This window comes from Gopherus evgoodei, chromosome 3 (assembly GCF_007399415.2).
Source record: "Gopherus evgoodei ecotype Sinaloan lineage chromosome 3, rGopEvg1_v1.p, whole genome shotgun sequence".
NCBI lineage: Eukaryota > Metazoa > Chordata > Testudines > Testudinidae > Gopherus > Gopherus evgoodei.
The window spans coordinates 182252575-182274145 of NC_044324.1; the positions used below are offsets into that span (position 1 = coordinate 182252575).

Sequence of the window (21571 nt, forward strand, 5' to 3'; positions counted from 1 at the left end):
CTGAATGTGAAAATAGCGTTCCAGAACATACATATTATTCCTTCAGCATGTTAATTAGCATTCATCCTAACAGCATAGCAATTATTAGTGTGTATACATACACAAAGCAGCAGTATTTTATTTAATGCATGTGGCCAGCCCAAGGTCTCACAATTTTAAGTTTTGCATTCCATGATTCTACTCTTGAACAGACCTATATCGTTTCATTGCATCTCCATAAGGCCCACAATTAAATTAGGCCTCCCAGCTGAGAGTCTGAAAGCGGCATTAGCCACATAACTCCCGTTAATTTCAGTAGAAGTTGTGTAGCTAAATCTGCTGGATAGTTTTGAAAATCTCCGTCTCCAAGAACAGCTTCTTGTGATCAGTTGGGGTTGAAAGAACTTCAAAGTGAAGTTAAAAGTTTTGGCATCAGAAATTTCAAGACAAAGATTGCTATGAGTAAGAGACATCTACAACATAGCTTATCAGTGCAATACTGTTTTCAGCTTTATAGGGATTGGCTTCATATTTCCTAACAAAGTTTCATTAATATGTTTATAAGTAGTAATGCACTGAGCATCTCTATAAGGAAAGTCTGTTTACACAGTACAAGACGACAGTTCTGACCATGTCAGAGCACTAAGCTTCTTTGGGAACAGATGAGTCTGGCCACTTGGACACAGAACTTTGACCTCTGGACTTTTAACTGTGAAATCTAGTTCATCTAATTCTGCACTGACTTAACTCAATGGGCTTGTTCAGAGTACAGAGTAACACAGATTTTGACCCTGTCAGTCAAACCATGGTTAGAGGAGGTCAGAATGTTTGTAGTCTCCACAAGCAATGACTGCCATTAAATTGGTGCAGGACACTCAAGAGAGTAACCCGTATAGGAAGATACTTAGTGGAGATCTGCATCAATTTAGCTCACTTGGTAATCAGTAAAAAGTCACTGCTCAGATACTTCTCCCACTGAAGAAACATCTGTCTTTCAACAAGGCAAACTTGGTCTCCAAAAGATTAAGTCAGCAAAAAGTCCCTTATGAGTACAGAATCTGGTGGACAGGCCAACTCTGAATCTCTAAGCAACAGTCAGCATCCTAGCTGCTGTCTGCTATACCAGCCCAGCATGATCCTGCGCAACAATATTTAGCTATGACTGCAAGTCAATTTCACACTGCAGCCAGTGCCACAAACACAGTTATTACTATGCGGGAACACTGGCAAGCTTCATGCTGAGAGTAAATTTTCCTTTTCAGCTCCTGGCACCTTTATGTGAGGGGCAGCAGAGATACTGTAAACAACATGAACCATCACTGAAGAAACAAACAACTAGCAAAAGAACCCAATCTTCACCCTAGTTTTGAAGCCTCCTCATCCATCTGAAAGGGGATGATCGAGGGGATTCCCTTTTCCAGACCAAAACAAAATTAAAGCATGACAGTGGAACAAGCTTTAATGAAATTCCTTCACTCTGTGAAAAGATACCGTTTAATTGGAGAATGAAAATCAAATTGCCTACCCCATAATGGGCATTAATAAGATAAAGAGTTAAAAAGGACACTCTCAGATTTAATATTATACTTATTATTAACACTCCATTTTAAAATTTTAATTTACTTTTCACCATTATTGCTTGGAGAAATGCAAAAATTCTACACTTAGCTTGGGTGACAAAGAGACTCATCAGTTTCTATTCAATTTCACTTCCTGGCTCTCCCTTCAGAGAAATGTTTAAAACCAAACAAAACTATTTTCAATGGATTTTTTTTTAACTTCATTGAAAGTATTCTGTAAGCAGGTTTTTACTTAAATTAAAATGTAGATTTAGCATCTAAATTAGCTCTATACTATTTAATAATTCATATTAATTCCATGACTAACCGCAGCAATACAAAGAGGGCTATAAAAATAGTAATAATGTATTACCAGCTCACAAATTTCAGTTGTTTCTTCTCTTCCAGAAACCCTGAAAAGACATTGTTGACATTTATTTTTCTTAATTATCTGACAGTTTCTCCACATAAACATAACAAAATGGTAGGGTGGAGGAAAGAAAACAATAAATATAAACCAAAAATAAGTCCTAATGTAATTAAAAGCCAACTTAAAGGAAAAGCTAAATGTTACAGCATGGGCTGGGCCTTTAAGGGGAGCTGTGCTCAGCCTCCCCTGTGCCTAGTACTCCATCTCCCAGGTGATGAGTTTGGGTCAGGTGCCAAACATCACATAATGGTAACCAGGGCTTTGGTGCTGTGCTCCAGCTCCAGGCAAAAACCTGCAGCTCCACTGTTCTGCGCTCCACTCCAAAGCCCTGATGGTAACCCCAGGGGTAGGGCTTCCTATAAGAGTGAGCCTGCCGCCCTCAGAAGGAGGGCAATCAGGAGCTATGGAAGACCTAGGAGTAGTCCTGAGTGTCTCAGAGCTCTGCGGAGCTGAGGACTGGTGCCCTGATACAAGGGTAAAAGAGAGAAAGACACACATTTATGCTTTAAGGGAGCAGAGAAGCATCTACAGCAGTGGTCCCCAACCTTTTTTGTCTGGAGGGCGCCAGACGACGAGCCATGGAGGACCGTGGCAGCAGATGAGCATCAGCCGAAATTCCACCAACAAGCGGCAATGTCAATGGGCGTCGCCGCTGAAATGCCACCGACAAGTAGCATCATCCACAGGCGTCACTGCCAAAATCCCGTCGAAAATCAGCAGCATTTCAGCGCCGACACCTCTGGATGACGCAGCTTGTTGGCGACATTTCGGCGGATGCTCATCTGCTGGCTAGTACGCAGGCGCACTTAGATGCCCCGGCGGGCGCCATGCCACCTGCGGGCACCACGCTGGGGACCCCTGATCTACAGGGTACCCTGCTTTCCCTACCAGCCAATCAGAAAGATTTGGCTAGATCTATCTAAAAGGGGAAGAAGTAAAATCTTTGAGGGAGTTAAGAGCCCAGGAGGGTTGAAGTGGACTGCTGAGCCTTGAAAACGCATGTGGGTGATTTTGGCTTTGAGTTAAACTATCTGATGTTTATGAACCAGACCCCAGAAGGGGAAAGTAATTCAAAGCACCTGTTGTGGTGGTTTGACTGGGGAAAGAGAGGAACAGAGGCAATTGCAGAGTCTGACAGTGAATGAGGTAAGATCCTGTTATATTAAGTCTCTCATAAAAGCCGTAATAACCAAGCATTCTGCTCTGCTGCTTCTGACAGGCAGATTCCCTCACAAACATTAACAATATGCCACTTATTTACAACAAGATTATTCAGCTAAACAAGTTTATACAACAAAGTTAATTGGGGCAAACTAGCATTTACAATACTAAGATAGGAGCAATGAATAGGGAACCACTTTCACTCTTGAAAAAACTAATGTACAGCACAAAGCCAAATGTTGTACAACATACTGGCTACCAATTCAATTCCATACCAGTGAAGGATATATTTATATTTAATCATGTGATGAATCAGTTGGGTTACGTGTGAGCCAAACACTACAGTAACTCCTCGCTTAACGTTGTAGTTATGTTCCTGAAAAATGTTACTTTAAGTGAAACGATGTTAAGCGAATCATGTCCCATCCAATCTGTAAAGTCCTTTCAGAAAGGTGATTTTGTGGATTTGAATGGGACGGAGTGCTGAGCAGTGTCTGGGAAACACAATGGGCTGACAGGAAAACAGTGCAGCTAACATCAGGAGTCTGTGAAAACTTGAAAGAGCCTAAGGCCCCAACATTATGCATTTGACTCTGGACTGCAGCCTTTGCGCCCAAACTCAGCTTGCCCTGTTAAGAGGCTGTTAAGTGTTTCCCTTCTTGTCTCAATGCTAACTAGCCAGTTGGAAGAAGTGAGTGCATATTATAGAGGGATGGGGGAGGGGAGATATGAGTATGGGAAGGAAGGGAAGAGCAGCTTCATTTCTCCAATTCACCACCATAACTCTTTGGCCAGATAGCTCAATTCATAAACCTGTGAAGAAGCAAAGCCTAAGTTAATACTGTAATATACTATACTACATTTGCATGAGCCCTTTTCAACACACAGTCTTAAAGTCCACCACAAACTACACACAGCACCTTTTAAATGCAGCCGCCTCTGGGGTGGGAGTTTGAGCATTGGCCTGCTAAACCCAGGGTTGTGAGCTCAATCCTTGAGCGGGCCATTTAGGGAACTGGAGTAAAAATCTGTCTGGGGATTGGTCCTGCTTTGAGTAGGGGGTTGGACTAGATGACCTCCTGAAGTCCATTCCAACCCTGATATTCTGTTTAATCTATGAATCCAATTTCCCCATAAGAATTAATGTAAATGGGGTGGGTTAGGTTCCAGATAAATTTTTTTCACCAGACAAAAGACTGTATTGTATATACACACATATACACAGTATAAGTTTTAAACAATTTAATACTGCACACAGCAGCAGGGGGTTGGACTAGATGACCTCTTGAGATCCCTTCCAATCCTGATATTCTACGATTCTATGATGCCTGGTTGAGGTGGTTAACTCAGAGGGTGGGATATTTCCCAGAGAACGCCTTGCTGCTAAATGATGAACTAGCACTCGGCTGAGCCTTCAAGGGTTAACACGTTGTTAATGTAGTCTATCACTCTACAAGGCAGCAAGAATGGAGGGAGGGGAGACAGCATGGCAGAGAGACAGACACACACAACTTGTGTGAGAGAGAGAGATGTACATTGCCCCCTTAAGTACACTGACCCCATTTTCAGTACACTGCCTTTTTCAGTAGATCAGTAAGTTGAGACACCAGCTGCTGCCAGCAAGCTCCGTCTGTCCTGAGCCCTGTCGTTGTGTCCCCTGCTCTGTGGAGAGGGGGTATAGGAGCACGGGGCAGGAGCAGGGGGGAGAGGGACACCCTGACATTAGCACCCCTTCTCCTCTTTTGCACAGAAAGCAGGAGGCTCCTGGAAGCAGTTCCAAGGCAGAGGGCAGGAGCAGCACAGGGCAGTGGTGGGAGGGACAGCTGAACTCCCTGGCAATTGATAGCCTGGTGGGATACTGCTTCATTGGAAACTTAGGGGAGCTGATAGGGGGGCTGCCAGTCCACCCTGGTTCCAAGCCCCCCACCAGCTAGCTCCAATGGGCTGCTCTTCCTGCAAGCAGTGGACAAAGTGAGCAGCTGTCAAACATTATAAGGGAGCATTGCGCAACTTTAAATGAGCAAATTCTCTAATTGATCAGCAATGTAACAATGTTAGGTAAGGAGTTACTGTATATAAACTGGACTAAACATTCAAACTATACTTGTCCCTGCATGGGACAGTAACAGCATGTAGAGAGTCGTAGGAACATACACCTCTACCTCGATATAATGCTTTCCTCGGGAGCCAAAAAATCTTATCGTGTTATAGGTGAAACCGCGTTATATCGAACTTGCTTTGATCACCGGAGTGCCCAGCCCTGCTCACCGGGAGCACTGCTTTACCACATTATATCCGAATTCGTGTTATATTGGGGTAGAAGTGTATCTATTATGGGCTCCCAGCCTGACCTGCATGGTCTCACACATTTGAAGGGACAGTCTCTAACTTGAATAAGCGTGGTTCTAGGGGGACAAAGGTCCTCAGCACATCCCCCAAGTGCATAGCTGGCTACATAACCTGCTGTCCCCACAACCTGCTGCACCCACAAGTTTCTAAGACCCCAATCTCCATTTGACACTTCATAATATTCACACTGAGCAGCGAAGTCCCACTTCGAATTTTCCAGATATTAAGATGCTGCCAGGGTGAATGGGGTCCCCCCCCCAAGAGAAAATTAAATTAAATCCACCAAGCCTCTTACTGTGCACAGGACACTCTAAAATTAGGTTTAGTACTACCTGGAGGAGGGGGGTAGTTTTAATAATACGGCATCTGGATAGATAGGCACTTGTCAGGTGAAGATCTAAACCAGGGGGTCTCAACCTTTTTCTTTCTGAACCTCCCACTCCCAACGTGCTATAACAACTCCATGACTCAGCTGTGCCACAACAACAGTTTCTCTGCATATAAAAAACAGGGCCAGTGGAGAGTTTCGCTACGTCTTTTTCAGAGAGAGACTCACGATCTTTTTAAGCCAGCCCCGTACAGCCCCAGCATCACCCCATCCAACTTCACCACCCCCGACAACTTGCCGGCCGGCAGCCTCCGGCACCGCCATGTCCCCGGGGCGCCCAGGGCCCGGCTGCCAACTCTCCGCCCGCCTCCCAGCAGCAGGCGGGGCTGGGCCTCCCCGGCCGGGAGCAGCTGGTGCAGTGTAAGCTTGGGGCAATCGCTGCTGCTGACACCTTGTTACTTCCCGCTTCTCGGCGGAGGGAGCCGCTCGGCTCTTCCAGCCTCGGCTCTTTCCGGGCAAATCATATGTTGCCAGCGTCGGGCTGCCCCAGCGCCGGGCCCGGGGGGAGAATCAGGCTAATGGTCCCCCCCGGGGCTCTTCCCAGAGCGGGTACAAAGCTGACGGGAGAAGGGGCCGTTTCCCAGCTGCACAGGCGGCTCTGGGGAGTCCCGCGGCCAGGAGCCCAGCGCAGGCCGGGCTGCCACGGGGCAGCGGGGACACGAGATCACATCGCCCCCGGGCCCGCTCACTTGTCGTAGAACGGATGCTGCTCCCCAAACTCCTTGAGATGCTTTTTCTGCTTCTTGCTCAAGCTGCCGACCAGCTGGTGCATGGGGCGCTTCCTTCTCCCCATGGCGATGTTGTTCTTCCCGCACCCACGTGGGTCCGCTCCCTGGCGCTTTACGGTCAGCCGTAAACCCCCTCTGTCGCGCAAATCGCTTCCAAAGTGCGGTACCAAAGTGGCTGGGGGTTGACTCAGGCCCTTGCCGGGTCCGGCCTCCTACAAGGATCGGCTGCAGCACGTGGAAAGCTGGAGAGCAGCAATTCCCTCTCCCTTTGTATGATTGTGTACCTGTCTCGCTATGGTATTTACATCCTGGCCCCATCGCCATGACATCTAAGTATAAGCCATGGTGCATGAAGCGTGATGTTCAATCCGTTCTACACTCTCTTCATCAGTCAGTAATTCTCCTGCAGCTAACACATAGTCAATGCAGTTGCTTCGTATGTTAATAGCAGCTGCTGTGCTGGCTTCCTCCCAGTCCAGTCTGGATTCAGCTCTGTAAATAAGTTGTTGTATGCCTGTACGTTTATTTCATTTACTGTGTGTCAGACCGAAGCTTTGATCTTGCAGTGAGTTCCGCACAGGCGGATCCCTGAATCTGCTCAGAGCCTTATTGACTTCAGTATAAACGCCCAGCAGGAGCTCATTGCAGGCAGCTCCAAGAGCCAGGTTCAGTTCTTGATATCTGACTTTGGACAAGTCACTTCTCCCATCTGGGACTGTTACCCTAGCTCAGGAGTGGGCAAACTTTTTGGCCTGAGGGACACATCTGGGTGCGGAAATTGTATGCAGGGCCATGAATGTAGGGCAGGGGCAGGGGGTTGGAGTGCGGGAGGGAGTGCAGTGTGTGGGATGGGGTGTGGTGTGCAGGAAGGGGCTCAGGATAGGGAGTTGGGGTGCAGGAGGCGAGTGGGGTGTGGCAGGGGGCTATGGGCAGGGGTTTGGGGGCTCACGATAGGTGGTGTGCAGGAGCAGTGCGGGATGTGGCAGGGGCTCAGGATGGGGTTGGGGTGTGGCAGGGGGCTCAGGGCAGGGGATTGAGGTGCAGGAGAGGTGCGGCAGGAGTCTCAGGGCAGGGGTTTGGGGGACCGGAGGGGTTCAGGGGGCAGGCTCCAGCCCAGTGATGCTTACTTTGAGTGGCTCCAGGGTAGCAGCGGCATGCAGTGCGGCTAAGGCAGGCTCTCTGACTGCCCTGGTCCCATGCCTCTCCTGGAAGCTGCCAGCACCATGTCCCTGAGGCCCCGGGGGGAGGATGGGGCAGAGAGCTCTGTGTGGTGCCCTCGCCTGCGAGTACCTCCTCCTAAGCTCCCATTGGCCACGGTTCCCCATTACCAGCCAATGGGAGCTGCGGAGGGTGGTGCCTGCAAGCGAGGGCAGCTCACTGAGCCCTCTGCCCCGCCCTCCCTCAGAAGCCGCAGGGACATGGTGCCGGCCACTTGTGGCTCCAGAGCCACAGGTTGGCCACCCCAGATCTATGGGCCCAGATTCAAGGTGGAAATTTGTGAGAACAATTTTGTATAGTGAATTTCATGAGAACACACGTTTGAAAATTTTGGACATTATCCCTCTATCTGTATCCATGTCTGTGATATTTCAATGCCAATAACTGAACATGAGGACAGTAGATAAGGAGATGTGCTAACAGTAACAGATGTAGCAGAAGATCCTGTGTACTATCAAGAAACTCAACAGCAACAGGAAGATCCTGATGTAGAGCTTATGCAGCACAAACAATTCATGAGTTCTGTAGGTGTCATAGTATAATTCCCAATTCTGAACCTTAGCGTCCAAAATATGGGTACTAGCATGAATTCCCCTAAGCTTAATTACCAGCTTAGATCCTGTAGTGCTGCCACCAATCAGGACGTAGAGTAGAGTGCCTGATAAACTCTGGTCTCCCCCAAAACCTTCCCTGGGGACCCCCAAGACCCAAATTCCTTGAGTCTCACAACAAAGGGGAATAAACCATTTTCCTTCCCCCTCCTCCCTTCCTCCCAGCTCCTTTCCGCCCTGGATACACTAGGAGATCACCGTGATTCAAACTCCTTGAATCACCACACGGAGAGGAATGATACCTTCCCCCTCGCCCCTCCTCTTTTCCCTTCACCCAGAGGCAATACAGATTCAAACTCCATGAATCTAAAACAAAGAGGAAATTCACCTTTCCCTTCTCCCCACTAATTCCCTGGTGAGTACAGACTCAGTTCCCTTGAGCCTCAACAAGGGGAAAAAATCAGACAGGTCTTAAAGCAACAACTTTTAATAAAAAGAAAGAAAAAAGGTAAAAGTTATTTCTGTAATTTAGATGGTAAAAGTTACAGGTCTGTCAGCTTATAGAAATTGGAGAAACAGCCTCCTCCAGCAGAAATACAATTTAAAATACTTTCAGCCAAATACACATTTGCAAATAAAGAAAAAACAAATAAAAAGACTATACTGCCTTTCTACTTACAAAATTGGAATAGAAGATTAGAGAGCCTGTAGGTACGTGTGGTCACTCTCAGAGCCGAGAGAGAACAAAGCAAAACCCAAAAAACACAAACAAAGGCTTCCCTCCACCAAGATTTGAAAGTATCTTGTCTCCTGATTGGTCCCCTGGTCAGGTGTTTGGTTCCGTGTTTGTTAACCCATTACAGGTAAAAGAGACATTAACCCTTAACTATCTGTTTATGACAGTAGGTTTGACTGTGACTGACATTGGAATTATTGACAAAAGGAATGCTGCCCAAATGCAATCTTTTCTTCAAATTAGTTGTTTTGAAATTCCAAGTAACATTCCAAAAGATGCTGATAATCATGCTTTTCCTACTCGTCTGCTGACAAAGACTCTTCCAAATGGTGAGACCTGCACAAGAGACTGGTTATGCTGGAGTACGGAAAAACAATCTCTGTACTGTGCCCTCTACTTAATTTTGAACAAAAGTGCTGCAAATGCATCAGTTCTCTCTGATCAATCAGGATGGAGCATCAACAGAGGTTGGAGGAAGTTGAAAGAGCGAATACCATCACATGAGAGTTCAACATCACACAAAGAAAACTATGTTGCATGGAAATCAGCCAGTGGGGCAGCATCATAGACTCATAGACTCATAGACTCTAGGACTGGAAGGGACCTCGAGAGGTCATTGAGTCCAGTCCCCTGCCCTCATGGCAGGACCAAATACTGTCTAAACCATCCCTAATAGACATTTATCTAACCTACTCTTAAATATCTCCAGCGATGGAGATTCCACAACTTCCCTAGGCAATCTATTCCAGTGTTTAACTACCCTGACAGTTAGGAACTTTTTCCTAATGTCCAACCTAAATCTCCCTTGCTGCAGTTTAAGCCCATTGCTTCTTGTTCTATCATTGGAGGCTAAGGTGAACAAGTTTTCTCCCTCCTCCTGATGACACCCTTTTAGATACCTGAAAACTGATATCAGGTCCCCTCTCAGTCTTCTCTTTTCCAAACTAAACAAACCCAATTCCTTCAGCCTTCCTTCATAGGTCATGTTCTCAAGACCTTTAATCATTCTTGTTGCTCTTCTCTGGACCCTCTCCAATTTCTCCACATCTTTCTTGAAATGCGGTGCCCAGAACTGGACACAATACTCCAGTTGAGGCCTAACCAGCGCAGAGTAAAGCGGAAGAATGACTTCTCGTGTCTTGTTTACAACACACCTGTTAATGCATCCCAGAATCACGTTTGCTTTTTTTGCAACAGTATCACACTGTTCACTCATATTAAGCTTGTGGTCCACTATGACCCCTAGATCTCTTTCTGCCATACTCCTTCCTAGACAGTCTCTTCCCATTCTGTATGTGTGAAACTGATTGTTCCTTCCTAAGTGGAGCACTTTGCATTTATCTTTATTGAACTTCATCCTGTTTACCTCAGACCATTTCTCCAATTTGTCCAGATCATTTTGAATTTTGACCCTGTCCTCCAGAGCAGTTGCAATCCCTCCCAGTTTGGTATCGTCCGCAAACTTAATAAGCGTACTTTCTATGCCAACATCTAAATCGTTGATGAAGATATTGAACAGAACCGGTCCCAAAACAGACCCCTGCGGAACCCCACTTGTTATACCTTTCCAGCAGGATTGGGAGCCATTAACAACTACTCTCTGAGTACGGTTATCCAGCCAGTTATGCACCCACCTTATAGTAGCCCCATCTAAATTGTACTTTCCTAGCTTATCTATAAGAATATCATGCGAAACTGTATCAAATGCCTTACTAAAGTCTAGGTATATCACATCCACCGCTTCTCCCTTATCCACAAGGCTCGTTATCCTATCAAAGAACGTTATCAGATTAGTTTGACACGATTTGTTCTTTACAAATCCATGCTGGCTATTCCCTATCACCTTACCACCTTCCAAGTGTTTGCAGATGATTTCTTTGATTACCTGCTCCATTATCTTCCCTGGCACAGAAGTTAAACTAACTGGTCTGTAGTTTCCTGGGTTGTTTTTGTTTCCCTTTTTATAGATGGGCACTATATTTGCCCCCTTCCAGTCTTCTGGAATCTCCCCCGTCTCCCATGATTTCCCAAAGATAATAGCTAGAGGCTCAGATACCTCCTCTATTAACTCCTTGAGTATTCTAGGATGCATTTCATCAGGCCCTGGTGACTTGCAGGCATCTAACTTTTCTAAGTGCTTTTTTACTTGCTCTTTCCTTATTTTCTCTTCTAAACCTACCCTCTTCCCGTAAGCATTCACTATACTAGACATTCCTTCAGACTTCACAGTGAAGACCGAAACAAAGAAGTCATTAAGCATCTCTGCCATTTCCGAGTCTCCCGTTACTGTTACCCCCTCCTCATTGAGCAGTGGGCCTACCCTGTCCTTAGTCTTCCTTTTGCTTCTAATGTATTGATAAAAAGTCTTCTTGTTTCCCTTTATTCCCATAGCTAGTTTGAGTTCATTTTGTGCCTTTGCTTTTCTAATCTTGCCTCTGCATTCCTGTGTTATTTGCCTATATTCATCCTTCGTGATCTGACCTAGTTTCCATTTTTTATATGCCGCCTTTTTATTTTGTAGGTCACGCAAGATCTCAAGGGTAAGCCAAGGTGGTCTTTTGCCACATTTTCTATCTTTCCTAACCATCGGAATAACTTGCTTCTGGGCCCTTAATAGCGTCCCTTTGAAAAACTGCCAACTTTCCTCAGTTGTTTTTCCCCTCAGTTTTAATTCCCATGGGACCTTGCCTATCAGCTCTCTGAGCTTACCAAAATCCGCCTTCCTGAAATCCATTGTCTCTATTCTGCTGTACTCCTTTCTACCCTTCCTTAGAATTGCAAATTCTATGATTTCATGATCACTTTCACCCAAGCTTCCTTCTACTTTTAAATTCTCAACAAGTTCCTCCCTGTTGGTTAAAATCAAGTCTAGAACAGCTTCCCCCCTAGTAGCTTTATCAATTTTCTGAAATAAAAAGTTGTCTGCAATGCAGTCCAGGAACTTATTGGATAGTCTGTGCCCCGCGGTGTTATTTTCCCAACATATATCTGGATAGTTGAAGTCCCCCATCACCACCAAATCTTGGGCTTTGGATGATTTTGTTAGTTGTTTGAAAAAAGCCTCATCCACCTCTTCCGTCTGATTAGGTGGCCTGTAGTAGACTCCCAGCACGACATCACCTGTGTTTTTTACCCCTTTTAGCCTAACCCAGAGACTTTCCACCCTTCCGTCTCCTATGTCCATCTCCACCTCAGTCCAAGTGTGTACATTTTTAATATATAAGGCAACACCTCCTCCCTTTTTCCCCTGTCTATCCTTCCTGAGCAAACTATACCCATCCACACCAACATTCCAGTCGTGTGTATTATCCCACCAAGTTTCAGTAATGCCAATAATGTCATAGTTGTATTTATTTATTAGCACTTCCAGTTCTTCCTGCTTATTACCCATACTTCTTGCATTTGTATAAAGGCATCTAAGATACTGGTTTGATCTTGCCTCCCAGCTTCGCCCTGACCCTCCTTTCTCTCTGCCATTATAGCCCGTGCTCCCTCCTGTTTCCAACCCATCTCCCAGGTCTTGTTCCCCACTTACCTGTGGGCTTTGCTCACCTGTCCCCGTCGAACCTAGTTTAAAGCCCTCCTTACTAGGTTAGCCAGTCTGTGCGCAAATAAGGCCTTTCCCCGCTTCGAAAGGTGAACGCCATCTGTTCCTAGCAGTCCTTCCTCAAATAGCATCCCGTGGTCGAGGAAGCCAAAGCCCTCCTGGCGACACCATCTTCGCAGCCAGGCATTCACCTCCACGATGCATCTGTTTCTGCCCGGACCCCTACCTTCAACAGGAAGAATCGAAGAGAATACCACCTGCGCTCCAAACTCCTTAACCCGTACTCCCAGAGCCCTGTAGTCACTCTTGATCTGCTCAGCGTCACGCCTCGCAGTATCATTTGTGCCCACATGGATGAGTAGCATGGGATAGTAGTCAGAAGGCCGGATAATCCTTGACAAAGCCTCTGTAACATCTCGGATACGGGCCCCTGGCAGGCAGCATACCTCCCGGGATGAACGGTCAGGGCGACAGATGGGTGTCTCCGTCCCCCTCAGCAGAGAGTCTCCAACCACCACTACCCTACGTTTCTTATCAGTGGTGGCAGCAGACCTCCCAGCCTTAGGGGTACGAGGCTTCACCCCCTTCACTGTTGGGGGTGATTTCTTCTCTCCTGTATCAAGAAGAGCATAATGGTTATCTTTTACCACAACAGGAGGGTTCGCAGCAGCGGTGGAGCACTGCCTGCTGCTAGAAGTAACCAGCTGGCTGTGTCCACCCTGAGCCTCCTCCTCCACTGGTGTGTCAGATACACCCTGAGGCATCTCCTCCTCCACTGGTGTGTCAGTAGTCCTGTCAACTGGGACAGCACCATCAGCTGTCTCCACATGAATACTGTCCAGGAATTGCTCATGGACATAGATGTTCCTCAGCCTGGCCACCTCCTCCTGTAGCTCTCCCACCTGCTGCCTGAGAGATTCCACCAGCAGGCACCTTTCACATTGGATGCCACCCCCAGCCTGGATATCAGTAAGTGGAAATTGCAAATTACAGTCTTTGCAAGCCCACACCAGAATCTGGGTAAAAGCATCCATGCTTTGGTGCTCTGTCTGGCTACAGGCGCAGGTGGAGGAGACAGAAGCAGTGCTGGCACAGGTGTTGCGGGTCCTCCTCACCATTGTAAGCTTCCCTCTGTCAAACTCTCGCAAATTCCCGTCTACAGTTCCCTGTCCGCTCCTCTCTGCTGTAAACAGAAAGATTTTTGATGTGGCTCAGGTTATGGGTTCAGGGGACCAATGGGTCACAGATGAGACCGACAAGGGACCCCCCCTTCCTACTCCCCTTCCAAACTCCCTTGCAAAACTCCCTGTTAGCAGCTCCTGTTGGCTAAGCTCCCTGGTCGCTTGTGCGCAGCTTTATAAAGCCCTGGCCTGAGTGAATGCCCCGCCCACTGGTTAAGGTTCAGCCAATTACCAGAGGCTTCTAGCTTTCAAACCTTCCTAGTAGCTCCACCTCCAACTGCCAGCTACAGCACACGGTCCTTCAAACAAACAAAACAAACAGACTGACAAACACAAGCTCAGCACACAGCAAGTAACCCCCAAACACACACACAAACCCAAACACTGCAGACAGTCACTTACCCCACAGATGCTGTCTGTGCTCCTCCTTCATCTGAAAGTTTAGTTGAGAATTTACTCTTGCCTGAACTCTCTACAGCAGTGGTTCTCAAACTAGGGCCGCCGCTTGTTCAGAGAAAGCCCCTGGCAGGCCAGGTCAAGTTGTTTACCTGCCGCGTCCACAGGTTCGGCCAATCACAGCTCCCACTGGCTGTGGCTCGCTGCTCCAGGCCAATGGGGGCTGCAAGAAGGGTGGCCAGTACGTCCCTCAGCCTGCACCACTTCCTGCAGCTCCCATTGGCCTGGTGAACCGCAGCCAGTGGGAGCCGCGCTTGGCTGAACCTGCAGACACGGCAGGTAAACAAACCGGCCCGGCCTGCTAGGGGCTTTCCCTGAACAAGTGGCTGCCCTAGTTTGAGAACCACTGCTCTACAGAAACTAATAACTGGAAAAAACTTGGATGCATCCTGAATGTCATCCTTTTTCTTTCTGAGTGGGGATTGGCTTTTTGTGGTTCCAGTCAATGTATTGGTGATCGTGCAAATGGAAACTTTCTAGGCATAGTTGAGCTCCTCAGCAAATATGACACACTTTTATCAGAGCATGTTAAACTTGTTTGAGAATCACAAGCGAGTCGAAAGCACATGCAAGTCCATTATCTCTCCACATGCATACAAAAGACAGTGTTAACTCCCATGAGTAGTTATAGTGGATGAAATCCTGGTCCCAGTGAAATCAATAAGAGTTTTGCCTTTGACTTCGATGAAGTCAGGATTTCACCCAGTGACTTTAATGGGAATACTCAGCATACTAAGTACTCTGTTCACTAGTGCTGAACACAGTTGATCACCATGTTCAGCACCAGTTTATCCGCACTCATTACTGACACCCACTGTCAGAGCAGCAAACTCATTCATTTGTGAAAGAAGACTCATTTTAGGATAAGCTTAAGGCAGTTTTTAAAGTATCTGCATTTCATGGATTTTGCTCTTTGTTTCACTGAGATTTTAAAATCTTACTAAAAACAACCTACCATCTCCTTCGTTTAAATTGTTACAGCTTGAGACAGTTGCCCTGCCAAACAAACAGGACGGGACTAGTAACATTTGTTGTCAACAAAAAGAAAAAAATATATATTTCAAAACACAAAAAAATTCTCAAAGGACCAGTGACCATAATCCTAGTGATGTGAAAATAGTTCTAAGAGCAGCTGTTCTCCCCGTGGCAATCACGCTACTTCCCAAATACGGAGTAAGTGGTGGCAAAGCTGCCCAGTACCCACACCATATACTGCTAGCAAGGAGGGGAAATCAGCATGTTTTCCACTTGAGTTGGAAACCTCTATTCCGATGCAATCAGCATTGTATTGTGTCACTTTTTATGTGAAAATTATTCATTTGTTTGCTATCTGACCATTCTACAAAAAAAGAAAATTAACATTCTGAGAATGTGCATTCTCTGCATTAAGTGATGGAATTGGGGTGATGGAACTAAGGATTATTGCTGCTGTGTGGTGTGTTGGATGTACTCACTCTTGTAAGGATAGTTTTCCTCAGATTATTTTTTCTTGTTTGAACAAATTACCAAAAAATGAAGCCATAAATAACACAATGCAGAATTTATTGTTGATGGCTACATATTTTCCAGCTTCACTGGAAAACCATGCTGAATTTTAAACTGCTGAAAGGATCAGTATGAACCAACAGCATCCAGCATTTTAAGTGCAGACTTGTGCCAACATAACTCATTCTTACAAATAATAAAGCAGATGTCCCCAGTCCTTCAGTTTCTTTACTAGGCTCCATAGGAGTTCCACATACAATTTATTTTCCTGCACTTTCTATTAGTCTTTCATTAGCCTAAATGACACACAAAAAAACAGTGGTTTTAGTTAGTCAGGCTGTGTGGGTGTGTATATACGGTACAGAATCTACGTAATTAGGACAGGCAAAGGGGACTCTGACAGCCTGCTGCCTTGCTCTCTGCACTGGCACTTTGCACATGTTAAATCTCAAGCATAATACTGTATTAGCATAATTTTTCTCCACATGTATGTTCAGAATTCAGACTGAACAAGCACATAGCAGCATGTGGGACAGCTATGGGGTTCTAGCTTATTCTCTGGAAACCTTCATTTAAAAAAGCCACAAAGAGGATCTAGCTCAGTGGTCCTCAAACTGTGGGTCAGGACCCCAAAGTGGGTCACAACCCTGTTTTAATGCGGTTGCCAGGGCTGTCATTAAACTTGCTGGGGCCGGGGTCTGAAGTCAAAGTCCAAGCCCCACCACCAAGAGCTGAAGCCCTTAAACTTTGGCACCACCCCCCGCCCCAGGGCACAGGGGGCTCAGGCTTTGGTCCCCCTTCCTGGGGTCTAGTAGTAATTTTTGTTGTCAGAAGGAGGTCGGAGTGCAATGAAGTTTGAAAACCCGGATCTAGATCATATAGTTGCATACAAAATCTTCATAATGTGAACTGTATGTAAACCAAGGGCAATGGTGTCTGCCTGAGGGTTCAATCAGCAGGAAACAATAGCCACATATGATGTGAAGAATATTTAGCTCAGTGGATGTTAACTCTGAAACTTAATGTTAACTATCTAAATATCAACATATTATTTCACTGCTGATCAAAGTATGCAAGCAAGAAGAGCTCAATTATATTACAAAGATCTGAGCAATATGAGCGGCAGCCAGTATTGGGATTTTTATGCTGTTATGAATGAGCTTGGGATAGTATCACCTCCCACCTCATATATTACAATATAAAACTTTTCATTTGTGCCATTTGACACAGCTGATGAGAACACTGGAATCTGAGTTACTATCATTGCTTTACTTATAGAACCATAAGAGCAGGGTACTTCCATTTCTATTACAGACGTCTTCAATGTGATACTGCAGATATTTCTCAAACAAGTAGTCCTTACTCATGCAAGTCATCCCATTAAGCTAAGTGGATGACTCGCACAAGCAAAGACTACATGTGTGAGCAAGGGTTTCAAGACTGGGCCCCTTATTTTCAGTTAATTCAGGTAAGAACTTTACCTGACAGTCCTATATCCAAATCAGAACTCTGCCTGCAACACTTTACATAATATATACAATAATAACATTGTAAATACTATACAAGACCCAAAGAGACTGACACAGCAGATTCTGTCCCCAAATCACCTATTAAGATGAGAGATGAATCTGAACCAAAATCCCAGAATTGAATGTTCCTAGCTTTGGATCCAGATCCAAACATTCCAGACTGGATCCATGGGTAAATTAAACTCTGACAATTTTAAAATGCCTAAAAGGATTTTCTTTCAATGTTTTTTTGTTAAATTGCTCTGAAGCTGAGACTTTTCATGCCAGTTTGGTCATAACTTCTTTTTTAAAAGATGAATGATAAGAACTCTGAAAACAATGGGTTGTAATGGATACACTTGCAGAACCTCAGTTCTAATGGGCCTGCTCAAACATCATCCAAATAAGGGCTGATCCTGTTCTCACTGAAGAAGATACTAAAACTGTCTTTGACAGGAGGAGGCCCTTCAGTAGTAAATACTAATACTAGGGGGTTCCCTGATCCTATGTGAAAAATGCCAAGGGAATCTGGAACTGTGGTATCCTTGAAGGTTAATACAGTGTTCATTCTGATCCTCATTTAGATCTAAAAAAAGAAATAATCTAAACCTACTCTAAAGTAAGCTGACTAAAACCTAGTCCTCTAAAAACTCATGTAAGCACTGCAAGTGGACTGCTGACATACGGACTTCTCATGTAAAGACTTTTCAGATGAGAAGCTTGCAGGATTGGGCCCTAGGTTTCCAGTCTTTTGTGCTGAAGGCTACATATGTCATGGGAAAATCCATGCACTAAAGAAGATGGGGTGCAGTGGGGGGGACAAAGGAGAATCCTCTGCACAGAAGTTCCGATCACCTTAAATCAAAAAACAACACCAAAACAAGATCCTGTCTGAATCATATTAAATACATTACCTCCTTCAGCATTTCACTGCTGGAACCCAGATAGTAATTACAAGTTGAGTTCACAAGTTTACACTAAAAATTACGATAGCTCTCAAGTGGTGCAGTAATTGGGTTACAATGGACCATGGAAACCCAGTTCCTTTATTCCAAAGGCCCTTGCATTTAATGCACACTGAAAATTCCTATTTCCTTCAATAGGACGCGGGGTCAAGACCTAACCAAAACTACTTTTAGTACCACATGGTTGTAAAAGTGTAACTAATTATCCTGTGATCTGTTGATATCTCTCCCTCCTGTGGAAAGTTTGCCAGCAGACCAGCCTTCTGCTCACTGCAAAGAGAAGAAATTGTTAACTGACTGTAAGAATGTTAACTTCAATTTACTCCCTCTCGCTACTGAAAGTAAAAGTAGCCTTATTTAAGATTAAAGGATTGAGTCAGAGCCTATCACCTCTCAGTCCCTGGTTCCTGTTCATTTCAAGACTGTAAAGGTCAAAAGTCATTACTGTCTGATGTCTGTTAGGCCATATATGGACAGGGTATGGTCTCAGTAGTCATCTATGTGCATTCAGTCCAGTGTCTGATGACTAAGTATTAATATTTGAAAGTGGTTTTAGGATAATGTTCTTTATTAATATCTGCAGTATAAAAACAGAATATAGAAAAAACAACCTCACTACTGCTATTTGAAAGTTTAATCCTTGTCTTTAATGGCATTCTCAGCAAAGGTATCAAGCAATGTCACTAGAGGTGGTCCTTCAAACAGGATGGAGGCACATCAGTGATTAGTGTGGAGAAACATGTATTATGCCGTGGGATGTTGGTAATTGCCAGCAAACTTCTCTTGATTTATGGGCAATCGTAGATATCATTGAACCTGATAGACATGCTAGCCATCCCTTCATTCTAGCTAAATGGCAGAAGCAATTAAGCTTCTTTATGGAGTAAGACAGCTGAAACAATAGAAACCATCCCTGAAAGCACTGGCCAACTACAAGCCCTGGGTAAGGGCTGAGCCATGCAGGCTAATGGGCATCCTTGGGGACTGATTGCAAATGCCAGTACTGGGTCATTCATCAGTTGGAGTTGTGCGTATCTCTTTTTCAGAAGCAGGAAACAGTGAGAAAAGCCAGGAGAAAACTAGAGAAGCACTGATAGCATAGTGTGACCCATGAACCCCTCAATGCCAAATGGCAAGGGAGTCACTAGAATATCCTGATTCTGGTATGTACATTCTGGTTCATCAAAAAATGTCATGTGAGGTTTTGAATAAAAGCCCAGGGTCACACACTGTTAACTGTCTGTACCAATACTATGTAATGAGTTATGCATGGATACTGAAAATATGTTCTTAGATTCTATCTCACAGCCGTGGTGGAGAAACAGGTATCCTGTTAGATGAAAGATGGTAATTCACTTGTCTCTCTGTCAGATGTAAATTAAGCATTGTAAATGAACACAATGGATGCCACTTTGCATACAAAATTATTGAAGGGATGTGAGTGTCAACAGAGAGGAGCATACAGGAAAACAAACCATGAGGGGATTATACTATCTCTGAATACAGACAATGAACTTGGGGGATATAAGGAGAAGATACTACATGGGAATGTTTCAAAGGGTCTCAGGACATGTGGTACACCTATTGTTAAACTGCAAGACAACGTAAGGGCTGGCAGAGCTCGGAGTTGAGGGGAGGTCAGGCCAGTGGCTTGGGGCAGCTCAGACCACGGCCGGCTTTCAGAAGTGCGGGGCCCAATTTGAACAGTTTTGGCGGGGCCCTGGCAGTGATGACTTTAAAAAAAAATGTAAAAAAACATGTGGGGCTTGTACTCACCGGGTGATGCTCCAAGTCTTCAGCGGCACTTCGGCAGCAGGTCCTTCACTCGCTCCAGGTCTTCGGATAAACTAAAGGACCCGCCACCGAAGTGCCACCGAAGACCCAGAGCAAGCGAAGGACTCGCCACTGAAGTGCCGCTGAAGACCCAGAGCGCTGCCAGGTGAGTAAAAATTAAAAAGGTGCCTCTAGCCAAGGAAGGGAGTCTCACTAGGCATGGGGCCCGATTCGGGGGAATTGGTGGAATAGGCCTAAATCCAGCCCTGGCTCAGACTGGCCTGCTGGTGGCACGGGGGTCAGGCTGGTGCAGCTGGGGCAGGACAGCCAGGGCTCCGCCGGCTGCAGAAGGGGAGGGGCTCTGGGCACTGGACAGGGGCTTGGGGTTTCAGGGCGGGAGGGCTTGGGCAGGGCCAGTGCAAGGATGTTTTGCGCCCTAGGTGAAACTTCCACCTTGTGCCTTCCACCATCCCCGAGTCCCTGCCCTGAGGCGCTCCCCCCATCTGCCCTGAGGCGCTTCCCTTGTGGCAGCTCCCCACCCCCCAGCCTCCGACCTGAGGCACCTCCCCTGCCCCAGCTCACCCCTGTTCCGCCTCCATCCTGAGCACGCCATCGCTGCTTCACTTCTCCCACCTACCAGGCTTGCGGCACCTAAGCTGACTGGTGCCGCAAGCCTGGGAGGCGGGAGAAGTGAAGCAGCCACGGTGTGCTTGGGGAGGAGGCGGGGCAGGGATGAACTGGGGTGGGGAGTTCCCCTGTGTGCCGCGCCCCCCCTTACTTGCTGCAGGAGGCCCTCCCCACGCTTCCGTGCCCCAGCTCCCTCCGCCTAAATGCCAGCAGCGACTGGGGCGGCTGAAGATCTAGCCGCTGTGGTCGCCGCCAAAGAAAATGGTTCCCCTCAAATCCTAGTGCCCTAGGCGACCGCCTAGGTCGCCTAAATGGTTGCACCAGCCCTGGGCTTGGGGCTCCAGCAGGCAGGGTCTCGGGCAGAAAGGGTGGGGCTAGCCTCCTGGAAGCAGGGGGTTCACCAGCCACCCATGATGCAGCCCTCAGCAAAATAGCCATGAAGTTAGAGTTGGCCAGAATGGAGGTGATGAAGGCAGAAAAGGAATGAGAATTCCAGACATGGGCAGCACAAGAAGAAGCCAACCAGAGAGCCCTGGAGGCAGAAAAGCAAAAGCAGGAGGCAGATAAGCAATATACCAAAAAGTCCTAGAAGCTGAGAAGCAGAAAGAGGCAGCAGAAATAGCTGCCCATCAGTGAACTATGGAGCTAGAGGAGTGGAAACCTGAGGAGAGAGAGCACAATCGCAGGATGTTGAAACCACAGATACAAAACTCAAGCAGCAAACAATCCTTTCCAGAGATCACACAGCTGAGACAAATTGTGCCCTCATTACTAGGAAACTGACTGCACTGAGGAATATTTGACCACCTTTGAAAGAATGTGTAGGGTACAGAACATCCTGGAGGCATTTCTGTTCTCTAAACTGAGAGGGAAAGTGTTGCCGGCACAAAGTGCCCGAGGCCAAGCAACAGCGGGGGCAGGGGGTCCGTC

The 21571-nt window shown here is 46.2% G+C and overlaps 1 protein-coding gene and 1 long non-coding RNA gene across 2 annotated transcripts in view; one reads left to right on the plus strand and one right to left on the minus strand.

Annotated features, from left to right (window-relative positions):
* UTP25 (UTP25 small subunit processor component) overlaps positions 1-6713 on the minus strand; it is a 25962-nt gene extending 19249 nt beyond the window's left edge. Inside the window, exons 1-2 of the mRNA XM_030557608.1 lie at positions 6556-6713; positions 1912-1951 (exon numbers count right to left, since the gene is read on the minus strand). Coding sequence (XP_030413468.1) covers positions 1912-1951; positions 6556-6659 — 144 coding nt within the window. The 5' untranslated portion in view covers positions 6660-6713. The remainder of the gene's footprint in view (positions 1-1911; positions 1952-6555) is intronic.
* On the plus strand, positions 17-21300 carry LOC115649065. The gene is made up of 3 exons (XR_003999746.1): positions 17-1425; positions 13660-13666; positions 21291-21300. It is a non-coding gene; the product is annotated as an uncharacterized LOC115649065 (long non-coding RNA).
* Positions 21301-21571: the final 271 nt, after the last annotated feature.